Source organism: Protopterus annectens, chromosome 15.part0 (genome assembly GCF_019279795.1).
Source record: "Protopterus annectens isolate FY-2018-M chromosome 15.part0, PAN1.0, whole genome shotgun sequence".
In the NCBI taxonomy this organism is placed as follows: Eukaryota; Metazoa; Chordata; order Ceratodontiformes; family Protopteridae; genus Protopterus; species Protopterus annectens.
The window spans coordinates 228926440-228946093 of record NC_056749.1 but is presented as its reverse complement, the minus strand read 5'-3'; the positions used below and the strand labels follow the sequence as shown (position 1 = coordinate 228946093).

General features: G+C 46.8%; 1 protein-coding gene across 1 annotated transcript in view; it reads right to left on the bottom strand.

Moving 5' to 3' along the window:
• ATP7A (ATPase copper transporting alpha) overlaps positions 1 to 19654 on the bottom strand; it is a 2674176-nt gene that overhangs the window by 806471 nt on the left and 1848051 nt on the right. The window contains exon 15 of the mRNA XM_044057744.1: positions 13982 to 14176. Within this exon, the coding sequence (XP_043913679.1) occupies positions 13982 to 14176 (195 nt within the window). The remainder of the gene's footprint in view (positions 1 to 13981; positions 14177 to 19654) is intronic.

The following is a 19654-nucleotide window of genomic DNA, read 5'->3' as shown; positions in this document are numbered from 1 at the left end:
TTGCTAACATATAGCTTCCTAGTAGAAGATTTATGAGAAAATAAAATGATCTGTTTTGTCTCATTGGAGAGGTTATGGATGGGAATTGGAGCAGCCAAGCTGTCAGTTTCAGGGACTGCAGAAAGGGATGAAGATCCCCCAATGAGTGTGTCAGAAGGTTTGGAACTCGGTCCAGAATCCAAGGGTCCTCCAAAATTGAAGTCGAAGGAAGGGGAACCAAATCGGACAAGGCCAATGAGGGGCTATTATAATGATGGTCCTTCCCAGGGTTTTTGTTTTCTATAGAACCTTGGGTATCAACGGGATTGGTGGAAATGCATAGACAGGACCTGGAGGTCAATCATGTATGAGTGCGTCTCTTGGGGCTTCTCCCAGAGGGGGAATCAGGGCAAAGTAGCTTCTGCATTTTGTGTTCATGTGACTGGCAAAAAGGCTGCAGCAAGGCTGGCCCCACCTGCAGAATATCCTGTCCGCTATTTCCTTCTTGAGGGATCACCCGTGGGTTAACAAGATAGCCCTGCTGAGCTTGTCTGCTATCACGCTGGATTTCAATTATCACGAAAGTCGAAGTATTAAAATCCAAATTTTACTGATTTGTTAGCGCTTTCGTGCAACTAACACTGATATACTAGGGTTATACCCTTTAGTTGTATACAAAAAAGCACCTTCCCTTAAAACATTATTTGAACTCCCAGTTAAGCCCTACAGGCCTAATAAAGGGATGTATAAGTGTGGGGATTACAATTACTGTAAATTTGTGCAAACTGGTTCCTCTTTTTTCATTAGAGGTATTAAATATTATATTAATGATAAGTGTAACTGCGAAACCCAAGGCGTTGTTTATTTGGCTACATGTAAATCTTGCCCTGTATTCTATCTCGGCAAAACAGAACGCCAATTAAAACAGAGTATATACGAACACTTATACGCAATTTCTAAAGGTACTACCTCTAATGCCCTTGCAAGGCATGTCAGTGAATTCCATACACATAGTTTTGGGTTTACAGTGGTACAAAAAGTTTTAAAAAATCCTAGGGAGGTCCATGGCACCTTTAGTTAGAAGAACAAGAGCTATTGTGGCAGCTTAAAACAAATGCATATGTTTATCCAGGGATCAACGAAACATGTTCTATCAAATCTTTACTTAAATTAAAAGCTCTTGAGCGATGAATATTCTTTCGGGTAGGTTAAGGCTGATTACAATTTAGTGAATATTACACATAAATATTAATACATTTTATATTAAAAATTAGGGGACTTTTTTAGTTAATACTAATGTAAGTATCTGTTTATTTAATGGTAGGTTCCCTGTTTTGTATTTATTTTGATGTATAAAAACAGTTATCTAGTGAATGCACCTATATGGGTAAATACTTTTCACTTGGTCTAGGACACCATTACGGTTTAGTGGGAATATTTAGTATTCTCACTGGACCATTTTTATGTTGTTGGTATTTTTGTTTAAAGTTTGAATATCTATTCGGGCATGAATGTATATTCAAATACATAAAATCAAGACTTATTTATTTGAATTTATGGATTATGGATTAATATTGAATTTTTTTATACTGTTGCTGGTCTTTTAAGAAAAGAGTTAAACAGTTTTAATTTAGTAATTGTTTAATTAATGCAGGGCGTGTTTCTTTGTGTGTATTTAATTGCACCTTTTTGTGCTGTATGGTTTGTCTGAAGAAGTGCATTTAATGTTAGTTGCACGAAAGCGCTAACAAATCAGTAAAATTTTGATTTTAATACTTCAACTTTCGTGATAATTGATACCACTGTATTTGTGTTTCCTGGTTTTGTTTTTTTGGAAGTTTTATCACGCTGGATTTCCCCGGAATGTGCGTTGCCAACAGAAAGCGCTGGGTGGAAACAGCCCACTGCCATACTCTGAGAGCCTCACGACAAAGTGGGTAAGACCTAGTTCCTCCTTGTTTGTTCAAATACCAGACAACAGACATGTTTGTCTGTCTGAACTACAATCGTACCCAGAAGAAGAGAGTCCTGAAAGTACTGCAACACCAGAAGTACTGCTCTCATCTCCAGGACATTGATATGCAGATGTGACTCTTGATCAGTCCATGTGCCTTGGGCTGCCTTTCCCTGAAATGCCCCCCCCCCATCAGGGAAGCATCTGTGGTCACTGTGGCCACTGGAAGGGGTAGCACAAATGGGCGTCCTAGCGTGACATGAAGTAAGGTCAACCACCACTGAAGGTCCTTTTTGCAGGAATTTGTGATCATTATAGTGTGAGACATGGGAAGTTCTTGGTAAGACAACTGAGTGAACAACAGCCATTGTAATATGTGCATGTGCATACAAGCTAGTGGTATGGCTAAAATAGCTGCTGCCATCATGCCTAATAATTTCAGAACTTCTGATGCTGGTGCTCTGTCTTTTGATATCAGAACGCTGACATGCTGACGAAGAAGAAAGACTGTTTTTATTGGAAGCCTTAGTGTGGTGGTGGTGGTGTCCAACTCTGCCCCGATAAAAACGATATGCTGCTATGGGGACAATGCAGAATTTTCTGAGATGTCATGTCCAGATGATTGCAGAGTGACAGAGTGGACTCCCTGGCCTGAATGAGTTGATGCCTGGTGGTGGCGGTAAGGAGCCAATCATCTGGGTACGGAAACACCTGGAATCCTAGACTCCTCAGGTGAGCCGTGACCACTGCCATGCATTTGGTGAATACTCTGAGGGCTGTAGTGAGACCAAAGGACAGGGCTCGAAACTGGTAATGATTGGCTCCCAGCCACAAGTGCAGATGATCCCTGGATGGCCTGGACATTTTTATGTGGTAGTACGCATCCTTGAGATCTATCGAGCACATCCAATTGTCTTTCCCTAAGAAGGGAAGTATAGACTGAAGTGTGACCATCCAGAAATTCTCTTTCTTTACGTATTGGTTCAGTCTGCTGAGGTCCGATATGGGTCTCAAGTCCCCCGTCTTCTTTGGAACCAAAAAGAATCTTGAGTAAGTTCCGGATCCTGTCTGGTCTGTTGGGACTGGTTGGATGACTCTTGTTCTTAGCAACGTTTGGACCTCTATTGTTGCCTGTTCCCTGTAACTGAGTGGAACGTCCGGGATTTTTCTTATGAGTGAAGGGGGTGTGGGGAATGGGATGAAGTATCCTCTCTAAATGATACTTTGTACCCAGCTGTCTTTTGTTATTTTGAGCCAGGAGTCTGGATACAAAGATAAGCAACCCCCGACTGCCTCCAGAGCAGGACAGTTGGGCCTCCTCTCAGGAGCGCTGGTAGGGCTTCCCAGAGAAATGTTCTCTGTCATCCTGGTGTTGCGAACCCCCTCTGCCGTGAGGGCAGCGTCTTCCATTATTGCCCCCCTCCTCTGCTTCTGTAGGGGGAGGTTCACCACATGTGTCCTGAAAGGCTTCTTGGGCTTTTCGGAACCACATTTTTCCTCCCCTTTGAGCTTTAGGGTAGGGTCGGGTAGGGGTGGAAAAATGGACCCCGACGGCAAACAGTCTTTCCGTCCTGTTCACACCTGGTTAAGGTTTCCTTCACTTTAGGCCCAAAGAGGGACGAGCCATCAAAGGGAGTGCTCACGAAGGATGACTTGAGGGGCTCCATGAAAGAACACAAGTGCATCCAGGAGTGTCTCCCAAGAGCAACTCCTGTACCCGCTGTACTACTCATTCCATCAGCTGCATAAGAGATGAGGCGCATGGATGAGTTGACTACAGAATTGAGGGTAGCATGCTGAGCGGCAACTTTGTCAGAAGCTCCTGCAGCTACTGTACCCTGAAGAGTATCTCCTAGCTCCTTAAGGAGATCTCTTTGTAACCTGGTAAAATTAGTTAAATAGTTGAGCAAATTTAGAGCAAAGGTCGCTGAACTAAACATGCACTTCCCATATCTATCCATAATCTTGGAGTCTCTGTTAGGAGGATGGATAGATGAGGAAGTCTCAGACATTTCCTTTTTGGTGGCTGCCGCCACCACCATGGCATCAACTGGAACACCTTTTGTTAAAAAGTGTTTGTCAAGGGGGGGTCAGAAATTAATTTATTAGGCCTCCTAGGGACAGTCTCTACAGTATTTGGAGACTCCCACGCCCTTCATGAGACCAGCTGCATCAGCTCATTGAAGGGCAGAGATACCCAAGAGATGGAGGGCTGAGACCCGAAAGCCTTCAGGAGAACTGACTCATCCTCAGTAGGGCTTTTGGACTGCCAGTCACCCCTCTGCCTAAGGATTTCAAGTATCTCAGCAAATGAGATATCCTCAGAGGGGGACCGTGGGGACCCTTCTGACTCATCTAAGTCAGTATCTGATGTTAGAAACTCCCGAGAGGAGTCTAGATGTTTCCTCTTACACAATCTCTTCCTGGGAATCTCATCAGTGGGAACTTCTGGTGAGGTCTCGGAAGAGCAGGGGCCTCCCAATGGGGCTTCCTGAGGCTCTGGGTCTCTACTCTTGGTAAGGATGTGTGAGACAGAAGCAGACACAGGCGCTTTAGGGGAGGAGGAAGGCAGACTTGAGGTCGAGGATGTCCTAGGAGACATAACTCTCCTCATGGCATCGAAAGCATCTCTGCTCCAATGTGAGGGAACCGACAAATCTGAAAATACTGTCAATACCGGGACAGTGGGCTACGAACCAGAGGTAGAAGCCGAGCTCATCCAAGCCGAAGATCCGAGAGGGAGTCTTGGAACCGACAAGTCGGTCCGACTATCCTCCCCGGACCTGACTGGAGAGTGTCGGCCCCTAGAGTCCTCGATCTGCACTGAGGACCTCAGAGTGCACGGAGCCAAAGACACTGGAACAGGCGTCGGCTCAGAGGGCTCCACTATCATCAGGTCTGACCCCTCCGGCTCTGATGGACCAGCATGGCTCAGAGGAGGAATAGTTTAAGCTGGTGCTATGGTCTTCGGCTCCGAAGCCATTTGGGTTGAAGTTGATAACATTTTTGCCAAGGCCGGTGCCAATAACAGCTTCTGCACCACACAATATATATCCAGATCTGACAGGTTGATAGAGGACCGAGAGGAGCGCACCGAAGGTGGTACCGATTGAAGTAACGGACTCTCTGGAGCTTTGGACACCGGTTCCAAGACTGGGGACCAGCTCCGAAAGGAAAAGACTGTCGGTTCCGATGGCAGTGCAGCCAAAGTTGAAGATTTTTTTGATTTCTTATAGTCCGAAGTCTTGAAAGACTTTGAGGACTTGCTGGATCCGTCTTGGTCACTCAAAGTTTCTTGAAACAAAGGTTTCAACAACCCTCTGTCGATAAGTTTTCTCTTCCTTTCCTGAAGGACCCATGAGGAGAAGGAATGACAAATAGCACATATGTCTTGCAAAATGCAGGGCTCCTAGACCGTATACACAATTCACATGGCTGTCTGTTACAGACATCTTTTGGCCACACTTTGGGCACTTCTTAAACCCAGACTTGGGATGCTTGTCTTGGTCAGCCATTGGAAAACTTGAAGAATTACTGTCACAGAAAACAATTCTGCAGTAATCAGCTACCAAAAACCTTCAAAAATATCAGGCTAAATCACACACGCCGAAATGCAATGCAAATATAAATGTGGCAGGAAAAGCCTTTATTGTCACCACAACTTTTTAAACACGCAATAATAGCAGGCTATACAGAAAAAATGGAGATAGCTGGTAAGATATAATATCCTGTCTAAATATCCAGTCAGACAAAATTATTGTTACTAATAAAACTCTAACAGTAATTATAAATTTAAGCCTTTCCTAAACAAACTGAAGGCTAAATACACTAGACAGAAAAACTACACACTAAAACGTTTTTAGCAAAATAGTGACAAAGGTGATTAAGTACACTCTACTGACTAGCAAAGAGTTTAAACTAGGCCTAAAACAAAAGGCCAACTAGAAAAAAATTTTAAACAGACTAAGGGAAGGGACTAAAGTACAGTAACACACAGTATAAAGCTGTAAGAGCTTAAATAAACTACCTAAACTAGTTAAACTATCTAACTATGTAAATGTAAGTAAGAAATACATAGAAAAACAATTTTACTGGCCCAAACTAATGCAGAACCTCCGATCTACTGCAGTGGCAAACTAGATCTTTGGTAATTCCAGGTGCATCATGGGATAGGGACTTGGCCTCAAGCTATTTGAAGACCTCGAGCTTTGCAATTGGTCGTATCTGAGCTGAGGGATCGGCTCCAAACCCATCAGTAAAGAATGAACAGTGAGACTGAACAACTTCACATCATTGGTTTGGAAACATTTTTAGACCACACATGTAATTTGTTTTTGTCCAAAATGTGGTAGTCTCAACATACAATATAGAGGATACATCAGGTATAGACCCTCTTCAAGGACAATAATGGGGAAGAGGCACAAGTTCTCCAGAGTACATTTTTAAAAAATAGTTTTATAAGGAATGATATTTTACATTAACTGCTTGTGCCAAATGTGCATTTGATAAATTCTGGTTGGCTGAGGTGATCCAGATCCTGTATATGATTAAACACAAACCTAAAGTTTAAACTTGTAAAAATGCTGAATGTTGTTATCAATACCACATTTTACTGAATTTAATGATATTAACATTGCTTAACATTTCTCTACTTATTGAGACCCTATGGAAGAAGGAATAAAATAAGAAGTTATGTACTCACCATAATGTTCCATCTGAGTAGATAAACTTCATTTGTGTAGCAACCTATGGGTATCGGATCCGACTTCGGATCCGAGCCGGCAGTTTTCAACAGCTTAGATCCGAGCTCCTAGCTCCTCCCCCTACCCATAAACCCCTGCCAACCCTGACTGACCACAGATCAAGTTTGCCCCTAAAACAGCAACTGCTAAAGATAGATCAATATCAAAGACCATCTCTGAAGACAACAAATGTGAACAATCAAAGGTCAGGGGGAAGGAGGGGGGGACGGTTGCTGACAAATTAAGTTTATCTACTCAGATGGAACGTTATGGTGAGTACATAACTTCTTAATCTGAAGTAGCTAACTTCATTTGTGTAGCAACCTATGGGACAGAGTCCCCAGCTACCTAAACCTTGGGTGGCCATCATGGAAGGATGTTCTGGAGCACTGCAGAGCCAAAGGATGCTCTCCCTCTGGAGATAATATCCAGTTTATAATGGTTGATAAAGGTATGAGATGAGGCCCAAGTGGCAGCCGAACAAATATCATCTAAGGATACCTTAGATCTAAAGGCAGCAGAGGTGGACATAGATCAGGTAGAGTGGGCACGGACTCCCTGAGGTGCGGGCCTACCAGAACTTTCATAAGCCAAAAGAATACATTGTGAGATCCATCGAGACAATGTGACTTTAGATACTGATTTACCCAAATTCGTTTTGGCAAAGGAGACAAACAACTGGTTGGATTGCCTATGACCAGATGTCCTGTGAATATAAAATCGAAGTTGTCTATGCACATCCAAAAGGTGTAGTTTGTATTCCCCTTTGTTCTGATGATTGGGGAAGAAAACTGGCAGGTTAATGGACTGATTAATATTTGACTCGGAAGCAACCTTAGGGAGAAAAAAGAGGGATTGGTCCTGAGGTAAACTCTATCCTTGTGAAAGGTTAGATACGGGGGTTTCACACAAAGGGCTTGAATTTCAGAAACTCTTCTAGCCGAAGTGATGGCGACGAGAAAGGCCGTCGTCCAAGACAAGTACTTGAGATCCACTGAAGCTGCAGGCTCAAGGGGGAAGCTGTCAAGGCCTGAAGCACTAATGTCAAATCCCACGGAGGTACCACTTCCTTTACTGGAGGTCTGAGCAGGAAGTGCCCTTCAGAAAGGTCTTGCACAGTTTTGAAGTGATCAAAGGATACAGATCATGTCCGACATGGTAGTGAGAGATAGCTGATAGTTGAACCTTGACGGTGGAACAGCTAGCCCCCTGGTGAAACAGTCCTGATAAAAAGTCTAACACAGCATGTAAGGGAGCTGTGAAGGGGTCCAAGTTTTGACATTCTGCCCAAATTGAGAAACGTTTCCATTTGCTACTGTAAATCTTCCTAGTAGAAGGCTTGTGGGCTGCTACTAGAATGGCTTTGACTGGGGAAGAGATGCCGGGAGTCCTAGCTATGAGTGGAACTGGAGTAGCCAAGCTGTGAGCTTGAGACTGACCAGGTTCGGGGTTGGGAGACCCAGAGGGTGGGAAATCAGATCCGGGAGGGGATCTAAAATCCAAGGAGGATTCACCAGATGAGACCAAAGGTAAGGAAACCAGGTTTGACGAGGCCAGAATGGGGCAATGAGGATGATCCTGCTCCCCAACCGACTGGCTTTCTGTAGAAACTTTAGCATCAGGGGAAGAGGCGGATAAGCATAAAGCAGACCGGGAGGCCAAGCATGCACCAGAGCGTCTCTTGGGCATTCCCCGACTTGGGGAATTAAAGCGAAACAGCTGTTGCATTTGGTGTTTGAAGGAGAGGCAAAAAGATCGCAACAGGACTGCCCCCACTTGGCAAAAATCTGATTTGCTACCTGCGGATTGAGAGACCACTCGTAAGGGGAAAGGATGGTGTGACTGAGTCTGTCCGCCAGGATGCTGGACCGTCCCGGAATGTGCGTTGCAATGAGAAAACGGTTGGTGGAGGTCGGCCATTCCCACACTCTCATGGCCTCTCGACAGAGTGGGTAAGACCTGGTTCCCCCCTGTTTGTTGATGTACCAGACAACCGACATGTTGTCCGTCTGGATCGCAACAGTCCCTACATGAAGAAGGTCCTGAAGTGCTTGCAACGCTGGCAGCACTGCCCTCATCTCTAGGACATTGATATGCAAAGAGGTCTCCGAGTTGTTCCACGTGCCTTGGACAGTCCTGCCCGAAGAGTGCTCCCCCCACCTGAGGCGAGAGGCGTCCATGGTCACAGTGGTAAGGGGAGGGGCCATAGAGAAGGGGTGTCCCGTGTGGAGGTCCGGAGATTGTAGCCACCATACGAGAGCCCTCTTGCAAGCCCTGCTGAGTGGAATGGGATGACTCAGAGGGTAGTGACGAAAAGACTACAGGACTTGGAGGGTCCATTGCAAGACCTTCATGCTCAGATGTGCCATTGGCAATAAGTTGACTGCCGCTGCCATTGAGCCTAGAGCCCTCAGGACCAATTCCGCAGGAGGAGCTGAAGAAAGAAGGATGGCCCATACATGAAGCCTCAGGTGTCGAAGTCATTCTAGGGTTAAGAAGGCTACAAGATTGATTGTGTTTAACCTGGCCCTGATAAAATCTATGACCCGAGTCGGGGTGAGAGAAGATTTGTCCATATTTATTGTGATCCCTAGCCAAGAAGCAATGCGAAGAAAATAGTTCCTGGCTGTGCAGAATAGATGCCTTGTCGGGGCAGTCAGGAGCCAGTCTTCCAGGTACGGAAAAACCTGAATTCCCTAGAGCCTCAGGTGGGCCGCTATCACTGCTAACACTTTGGTGAACACCCTGGGGTGAGCCCTGAATTGGTAATGACTGGCCCCTAGCCGGAAGCGGAGAAACCACCTGGATTGTCTGTCCATGAGAATGTGGTAGTACTCATCCTTGAGGTCTATACAGCACATCCAATTGTTCTCCCAAAAAAGGGGGAGAATGGATTGAAGAGTGACCATTCGGAACTTCTCTTTGGTTACTGACAAGTTCAAGAGGGAGAGATCGAGGATTGGCCTTAAGTCCCCCGTCTTTTTTGGCACCAAATAGAACCTTGAGTAATAACCCGATCCGAGCTGGTGTGGGGGGACATGTTGGATGGCTCTTTTTTCTAGGAGCTGCTGAATTTCCGCAGCTGCGGCCTCCCTCTGATCGGTTGGGACATCGGGGAGGTGCTTGGGGAAGAGAGGGGGGTAAGAGAAAGGAATCTGGTAACCTCTGGATATGATGCGAAGCACCCAGCGGTCTGCTGTGATGGACTCCCAAGCTGCCAGGTGCCTTGAGAAACGTCCCCCGACTGCCTCCAGAGCGGAGTAGTCGGGCAGCCCCTCAGGGCTGCTGCGTGGGCTGGTCAGAGAAGGGTTCTCTGGACCCAAAGTTCTTCGGGCCTCCTCTGCCTCTAGGGCGGCGTCCTCCCTGTCCTCCTCTGCCGCAGAAGGACTGGGGATCCCGAGCGGGCTGGGACTGTTGCGACTTCCGGAACCACATCTTCTTCTGTCCCTTTTGGTTCCTGGAGAAGGACCTCTGGGGAGCAGAGAAGCGGACTCCGACAGCAGACAACGTCTTCCCGTCCTTTTCGCTCTGTACCAAGGTGTTGCAAACGGTCTTCCCAAATAGGGTAGGACCATCAAAAGGGGCATTTGCGAACAACGCCTTAAAGGGTTCCGCGAAATCACAATGCCGGAGCCAGGCCTGACGCCTCATGACGAGGCCTGCTCCGCTGGCTCTAGCGGATCCCTCTGTGGCATGCTGCATAGAGGTATTGGAAATGGACCTAATAGTGGCCATACGGGTGGAGTACAGCTGTTTGTCCTCCGCCGACATGGACTCCAGGGGCGATGCAGCGTATTCCTTAATGAGATCCCGCTGCAATCGAATAACGTGTGCCATATAGTTCAGAGACCTAACCGAGAAAGACGCTGAACTAAACACCCATTTCCCTAAGTGGTCCAGCGATCGGGACTCCTTGCCCAGGGGGTGGACCGAGGGGCTCTCGAGCTATTTCCCTCTTAGTGGCCACCGCAACCAACATGGCATCTACCGGGGGACCCTTGCTCCAATTGGGCCTATCCGCAGGGGGACTGAGGATCCTGTCAGGGCGTTTCAGGACTGGCTCCACAGTGTCTGGCTCCTTCCACGCACTGGCGGTAATCAGGTCCACCAGGGGGTCGGCCGGAGGGGACACCCAAGAGGTAGAAGGGCCTGCTTCAAACGCCTCCAGGAACACGGACTCGTCTGAGGTCGGCTTTGGGGTAGACCACCCGCCTCTGATCCTGAGCATTTCCATGATGTCTCCAAAGGAGACATCCTCGGGGGGGAGGTGACCTTGGGGAGCCTTCCCCTTCCTCCAAATCCGTGTCTTCAGTCAAGGACTCGGGGGAGTCCATGTGCCTCCTCTTGCACTTCCACTTGTGGGGGATCTCCTCTGGGGGGCTGTCTGAGGAGGCCTCACCAGCAATATCCTGTTCCAAGGGAACGACCTGGGACATTGAAGCAGGCTGTCCCTGGGGCCGGGTGATGGAAGTCGGACCCAAAAGAGAAGGAGTGCAGGGTGGAGCCGTGGCAAGGACCTGGGGCATGGAAGCAGTCGGCAGGGCCCTCTCCACCACGTTGAACGCAGAGGGAGAGCTGCTCTCTCTGGGATCCGAGAGCAGACCCTCACTCGGATCAGACAGGCGGACCGGGGCCGGCGCCAAAGCGATCGGATCCGACTGACCAGTATGCTCCGACCTGGACGGCGCCGAAAGCATACTGAAACCCTCAGATCCGAAGCTCAGCCCTCAGCTCCGAGAGCTTGGATCCGACAAAAACGGACCCGACAGGCTCGAGGGAAGCGTCGGCGCCAAAGTATGCGAGACTGTTGGCGCCGACCCACCCCCGGTTCCAAGGCTGCCCGGCTCCAAAAGATCTGAACCCGGGAAGTGGGACGGAGAAGGAGCTATCGGGGCAAAGAAAGGGGTCAAGCTCCCCCCTGGAGGGGGGGGAGGCAGGAGCACTCCCATTTGCAGTTGAGCCTGGAGGAACCTTTGCATCATCCGGTCCAAATCCGCATCAGAAAGGCTGCGAGTGGATCTCGACGAGGCCACCGAGGTGGGACGGGAGTGCCGCCTCGATGACCTCGAAGCAAATCGGGTCTCCTCCTCCTCAGGACTCGGTGAAAAACATGGAGACCGGATCCGAGAGGGAGGAGACCGGGAAGCCCTGGAGGGAGAAGACTGCTTAGCTGGGGGGGGGGCGCCGACGCGGAGGCCTCGGCCTTCCGCTTGTGGTGCTTCTCCCTCCTTTTGTCTTTCCTGGCCTCCCTCTCCTCCGGGCCTACAGCGGGACGTTGAGTCCCGGCCGGGGGGAGAGAGTCAGGAGTAGCCGCCTCCGAAGCCGTGGTGGAAGCCACGGTAGGACGGGAGGCCAAAGCCGAATCCGGGGGCAAGAGACCCGCCAGGATCAGCTTGGATCTCCGGTCCTTAAGTGCCCTGGGGTTGAACGCCACACAGATGGAACACCCAAAGGAAAGGTGTCCAACCCCAAGGCACAGAACACACCGAGTGTGGCCATCAGCCGGTGAAAGCTTATTGCCACACTCTGTGCATTTGGAAAAGACTGGTTTTGGGGCCTCAGACATTTTAGGCTAAGGAGGATACACTCGTTAGGCCCCAACACACACACACAGACCCTGATGAACCAGAGAGGGAGGGAAAAGATATAACTAAAATAGAGTTAACACTAGGGTTTACAGACCAAAGGGATCTAAACACACCACACTCACACTAAAGGGATAGAAAAGAATAACATTTTTCAATTTTTTTCTCACAAACTGACGACCAAGCCTGGAGCTCGAAAACCCAGCTGCTGACGACAAGCGCGGCAAACTAGATCTGAGGTTAGTCAGGGTTGGCAGGGGTTTATGGGTAGGGGGAGGAGCTAGGAGCTCAGATCTAAGCTGTTGAAAACTGCCGGCTCGGATCCGAAGTCGGATCCGATACCCATAGGTTCAGATTACAATTTTAAAGATAGCAACAAATTACTTTACACTTTTGGGTAGAATCATTTGCTATAAAAAAGACTTAACATCATTGTTTTAAAGAAACATGGCCAAAAGCATCTACATACAATTTTATGTGTTACGTGCTGCACATGGGGAGGCAGAAATATTTATAAATATAAATTTCAGTTATAAATGTCTTCAACCACAACTTCCCAAAAGCACTGTTCTTGAAAGCATGTCAGTATTTTACAAAAGTAAATAAAACTCAACACTATTTTATGAGGGTGTAACTCTTCAGTATGGTGGAATTCCTTCATGACTATAAATTGTCTTTTTTTTTTTTTTTTTTTGAGATTCGTAGACAACTGCTCTTTCTTTGTGAACTACTAATCTCTACCCATTCAGAATTTGTTATATTCATAGTCAGAAACACTTGTACTTCCATTTCTTCACGAGTCCCTGATTTCAAAGGATTCTGATCTTAGATCAGGTCTTCAATTTTAATTATTTCTTTTACTTATTTGCTGTGGGTTAAGCGCAATGCGATTCCTATAGCGACCCAATGACCCAATGTGCCATCCAAAAAGTTTACTAAGTAGGGAATGGAAGTAGGTTGCTTCCTGTAGACTAATCAGTTTTATGTGTGCTGTGCGAAAGAGTACTATTACAGTGATGTGGAACTGGGGTGAAATTTCTTTTTAGTTACAGTTCACTTGGAATGTATTTATGCTACTGGTTATAAACAAAAACTTTTACAAAGTTTGCTAGATGAAAATACGAAAAAGAAAAATTGCAGGAAAGTAAAATCCATATAACCACATACTTGTCTAGTGTTTCACTAACACTATAACACTATGCAACTACCTTGTAGAAACAAGGCATTTCAAAATATACATATAGCATTTCTGTATACCTAGATTTAATCAAAAAACTGTATGAAAGTCCTACAAAGATGTGAAAAGAGATGCATAGGTTCAAAACTGAAAAACAGATTGCTACAGCATTGGGCAATTCTTACAGGTTAAAGCTGTTAAAATATTACTAAGAATGGAATGCTTTTTGCATAAAAATCACTTTATTCATGCCCTCTAAGAAGCAATATAACATACCTTAAATATAACTCACAGGTCAGTAATATACACAAGTACTATGACAGCATCATGTACATTCAAGGTGGGGACCACTCAAGCAAGTTATGTCATGTAAAAATACCCTGTCCATATAGCCAGACACAAGTACCCACACTGTGAACAGCACTACATACACCAATTCCAAGAACCCATTTAGTGTAAATGAAGTTACTGCTTACTTACTACAAACAACAGGAACATTTTACTATAACATTTGCTACTTTTAACAGGACCTTTATGTACTAACCTTATGTGCCATCTCCAGTGGTTCACCTCCTTTAATCAGTATCCCATTTTGAGCTCCAACACCAGTGCCTACCATCACAGCTGTTGGGGTTGCTAATCCAAGAGCGCATGGGCATGCAATGCACAGCACAGTTATGGAAGCCTGGAATGCATATCGAATTATTACCTCTGATCGAGAGATTGTTTGGTTGTAACCCTTTAAATAAAATACACAAATTGTAGTCAGAATTACATTATAGTATTGATCATCATTTTGAAATAAATCTAAACAAAAAATTCTTACTTAGAAACCACATTTTCTCTACAGTCTCAGAACCTCATACAAAACATAAAAATAAAAACATCAACATTTCAGCATGTATTGCAAATCAGAAAACAACGATCATATACAATATATAAAAAAGATTTAAGCAAAGTGATCAGCAAATCAAATATCTGTTTAGACATCACATAATGCACTATGGTTGAAAATCATTTTGAGTGGAATTCCTGCTTTGCTAACGTCCTTTCTTTTTAGTTCTCATACTTCCTGTTTTACTCCAGTTTTCCAGTTAATTCACTTGCTACTGACTCAAGCTGCCTCTACATAAATCCCTGCCACAATCTGCCCTGAAGTCCCATTTCCTGATTTTTTTTTTGTGCTTTACTTTGCCCCACTGCATGCTAATCATTTACTACTCTTAGCCGACTGGCTCATTCATTCCCCAGTGACTACAGATTTTTTTGTTATGCTTTACAGACCTGTGCATGAATGGGTAAAGCTACTTCCAGGCAGCTGTATAATGCTATGACTCTGTTGGATGATCCCCCCAGTTCTGTGAGGGCACTGCTAGCAAACCAAACCATCCCCAGCCATAATTGACTGTAGGCAGTCCTCCCCAGTCTCCCCAAGCATGTGCACCATCTTCCATCCCCAAGAGAAACAAACGTCCTTTGTTCCCTTTGATACTCTCTCCACCCCATCCAGCTCCTCACCTGCCAGGGCCACTAACTGAATCCCATTTTCCGGGGTCACAGTCAGGGCCTTCTTGCCTCTAGGCTATGGAACCAGATATTTCCTGCTTTATTCCATTCTACTCAATAACTACTAACCCAGACTGTATCTTATCACAATCTTCCACAAATTAATGAGTGTTTCTGAGGATTTTGCCTTTGACTCCATGTCTAAGGAACTGCAGCCCACTAAGGATCGTGCCCTGCCAGAGTTACTCTGCCAAATAATTCCTCCAGGAAGAAGATATAAACTGGCTAGATCATCACGGTGGAGACATATATATCAAAATATTAAAGATACCAGATTCTGGTCTGCAGCTTAAGATACATTAGGAATATGATATATGCTGAAAGAACAGCTTTCTGTATTTAAAAAAAGAAATTATGTACTCACCATAACATTCCATCTGAGTAGGTAAACTTCATTTGTCAGCAACCTGTGGATTTCGGATCTGACACGGATCTGAGCCGGCAGCATACCAAGCAAAAAGATCTGAGCTCCAAGCCCCTCCCCCCTACCCATACTACACTGCAACCTCTTTCCAATCCTCAGATTGAGTCTGCCACTCCACACGTGACACCAACAAACCCCTAAACCAAGGACAAACCTAAAGCTCATGAACTCCGAACATTGAGCTCAGCAAAAATAACCGCCAAGGTAAGGGGGAAGGAGGGAGGGATGGTTGCTGACAAATGAAGTTTACCTACTCAGATGGGACATTATGGTGAGTACATAACTTCTTTATCTGAAGTAGTCAACTTCATTTGATCAGCAACCTGTGGGACAGAGTCCCCAGCTACCCGAACTCTTGGGAGGCCCTTAAGGAAGGATATTCTGGAGCACTGCAGAGCCACAGGAAGTCCTTCCTCTAGACACCAAATCCAGTTTATAATGAGTAATAAAGGTGTGAGAGGATGCCCAGGAAGCTGCTGAGCAAATGTCATCCAGGGAAACTCAAGACCAGAATGCGGCAGACGTTGCCATAGAATGTGTAGAATGAGCATGAACTCCTACTGGTTCTGGTAAACCAAGCTCTCTATATGCTTGTAGGCTACAAAGGGAAATTCACCTAGTGAGAGTCACCTTTAAAACTGGTTTCCCTAAAAAAGGCTTAGCAAAGGAAACAAAAAGTTGATCAGATTTATGAAAGACCACCGTCCTGTGCAAATAAAAACGTAACTGCCTGTGAACATCCAGCAAATGAAGTTTGTATTCCCCTTTGTTCTGAAAATTAGGGAAAAACAGGCAAATTAATAGATTGATTAATGTTTGTCTCAGAAGCAACTTTAGGGAGAAAAGACGGATTAGTCCTGAGAGACACCCTGTCCTTATGAAACACAAGATATGGGGGTTTCATACAAAGAGCCTGAAGCTCCGACACTCTCCTGGCTGAGGTGATAGCTACCAGAAAGCCGTCTTCCATGACAAGAATTTTAAGTCAACTGATGCCGAGGGCTCGAAAGAAGGCGCAACTAAGGCCTGAAGAACCGCAGTCAGATCCCACGGCAGGGATGGATTCTTAATAGGAGGTCTCAGAAGAAAAGTGCCTTTCAAAAAAGTCTTACAAATTCTGGCAGCAGCGAGAGAGCCTAAATTGTCCCCTACATGGAAATAAGAAATAGCCACCAGCTGGACCTTCACTGTGGAAGAGCTGGCTCCTTGCTGGAAGATATGAGATAAAAAGTGTAATACCGCTGGGATTGGAGCTGTAAAATGATCCAGATTTCTCTGTGAAGCCCAAATGGAAAAACATCTCCATTTGCTACAGTAAATTTTCCTGGTAGAGAATTTATGTGCTGCAACCAAGATAGATTTAACAGGGAAGAGATACCGGGAGTCCTAGCAACTAGTGGAACTGGAGCAGCCAAGCTGTGAGCTTCAGGCTGTCCAGATTCGGAGGAAGCATTCCCGAGGGATGATGAATCAGATCCGGAATGGGATCCAAGATCCAAGGTGGAGCTATAAGATGGGACCATAAGCTGGGGAACCAGACTTGACGAGGCCAGAATGGGGCTATGAGGATCATTCTGCTCCCCAACCGGCAAGCTTTCTGTAAGAATTCTGTCATGAGCGGGACTGGGGGATACGCATAAAGAAGACCGGGTGGTCAAGCATGAACAAGAGCATCTCCAGGGGCTTCCCCCGTCAGGGGGGATTAGAGCGAAAACTCACTGCGCTTCATGTTGGATGGCGATGTGAAGTGATCGCAGCAAGTCTGACCCCACGTAAGGAAGATCTGTTCTGCTACACAAGGGTTCAGAGACCATTCGTAGGGAGAAAGGATAGTTCAGCTCAATTTGTCTGCCAAGATGTTGGACCAACCCGGAATGCGCGTTGCTATCAGAAAGCAGTTGGTGGAGATCGCCCATTCCCAAACTCTCATGGCTTCTCGACAAAGGGGATAAGACTTGGTTCCCCCGTTTGTTGATATACCAGACCACTGACATATTGTCTGACTGGATCACAATAGTTCCCACATGAAGATAAGCATGAAAGGCTTACAACGCTAAAAGGACCGCTCTCATCTCTAGAACATTTATATGCAGAATGGTCTCGCTTTGAGTCCACATGCCTTGAACAATGCCCCCCAACCTAGTCGGGAGGCGTCCATGGTCACCGTGACTTGGGGTTGGGGCGCAACAAAAGGACGTCCCTCCTGCAAATTATGGGATTGGAGCCACCACGTTTGAGAATTTCTGCACACACTGCTCAGAGGGATCGAAAAATTTAGAGGTTGATGAAGTATTGAACACTGAACTTGCAACGTCCACTGTAGAATTCTCATATGCAGATGAGCACAAGGGATCAGGTTGATAGCTGCTGCCATGGATCCTAAGGCTCTCAGGACTAATTCTGCTGGGGGTGCAGGGGACTGCAAAAGCGCTAACACATGAAGTGCCAGGCTGTGTAGTCTGTCTGAAGTTAAGAATGCCCTGGCCTAAAGAGAATCTATTCTCGCCCCTATGAAATCGAACACTTGAACAGATTGAAGGGAAGACTTCCTGAGATTTATGATGATCCCCAGCCAAAGTGATATCCAGAGAAAGAAATCTCAGGCTAGTAAGAGTAGATGCCTGGTGGGGGTGGTAAGGAGCCAGTCATCCAGGTACGGGAAGACCTGAATGCCCTGAAGTCTCAGGTGGGCCGCTACAACTGCCATGACTTGGTGAACACCCTGGGGGCTGTAGTGAGACCAAAGGGTAGGACCCTGAATTGATAATGACTGGCCCCTAGCCGAAAGTGGAGGAACCTCCAGGATCACCTGGTCATCAGGATATGGTAGTACGCATCCTTGAGGTCTATCGAGCACAACCAGCCTTCCTCCTGCAAAGAAGGGTAGGATGGATTGAAGCGTGACCATCCGGAACTTTTCCTTGGCAACGAACAGGTTCATTGCTGATAGGTCAAGAATCAGCCTTAGGTCCCCCGTCTTTTTTGGCACCAAAGAGAACCTGGAATAGATGCCTGATCTGGACTGGTCTGGGGGCACCTGCTGGATGGCTCTTTTTTCTAGCAGCTTTTGTATTTCCAAAGCCGCAGCCTCCCTCTGAGTGGGTGGGACATCCGGGAAGTTGCCTTGTGTACGGGGGCTTATTTGTGAAGGGAACAGAATAGCCTCTGTATATTATTTAAAGCACCCAGCGATCTGTCATGATGGACGGCCATTGGGCTAGGTGCATCGAAACCCCCCCCCCCTGACTGCCTCCAGAGAGGAGCAGTTGGGCAACCCCTCAGGGTTGCTGCGTGGGTCGATCTGAAAAAGGTTCCCGTGACCCGAAGTTCTTCGGGCCCCCTCTGCCTCTGAGCTGGTGTGCACCTTGTCCCCCTCTGCCTCTGGTGGAGAAAGAGTCCTGAGTGTTCCAGGACAGCTTCTTTTGCCCTTGCTGGTTCCTGGAAAAGGACGTTTGAGGGTTAGAGAAGTGGATCCCAAAGGCTGACAGCATTTTCCCATCTTTCTCGCTCTGGGCAAGCATATCACGGACAGTCTTCCTGAACAGGGTCAAACCGTCAAAGGGTGCATTAGCGAAGGACGCCTTGAAAGGTTCCGAGAAATTACAAAGATGGAGCCAGGCGCGACACCTTAAGGCGATGCCGGACCCGCTAGCCCTAGTGGCTCCCTCGGTGGCGTGAGAGAGTAAACGCATGAACGTATTGGACACAGACTTGAGAGTGGCCATACGAGCCGAGAAGGTCTGTTTATCCTCGGCCGGCATGGACACCAGGGGAGACTCGGCATACTCTTTCGCAAGGTCCCGCTGCAGTCGAATTACGTGGGCCAAGTAATTCAGCACCCTTATAGTAAAGGCAGCTGAAGTAAATGTCCGCTTTCCAAGATGGCCCATCGCTCTGGACTCCTTGTCTGGGGGGGGGGTGGACCGAGGAACTTTCCTGGGTGAGTTTTTTTTTTGTGGCCGCTGCCACCACTGGGGAACCTTTGCTCCAAGAAGCTCTATCTGCTGGGGGACTCAATATTTTGTCGGGCCTTTTGGGTATTGGCTCCACAGTGTCTGGCTCCTTCCAAGCTCTGGTGGTGATAAGGTCCACCAGAGGGTTGGCTGGGGGGGGGACACCCAAGAGGTAGATGGACCTGTGTCGAATGCCTCCAGGAATACCGATTTGTCAGAGGAAGGTTTTTTGGGCAGACCCCCCCCCCAATGAAGGATTTCCATTATGTCTCCG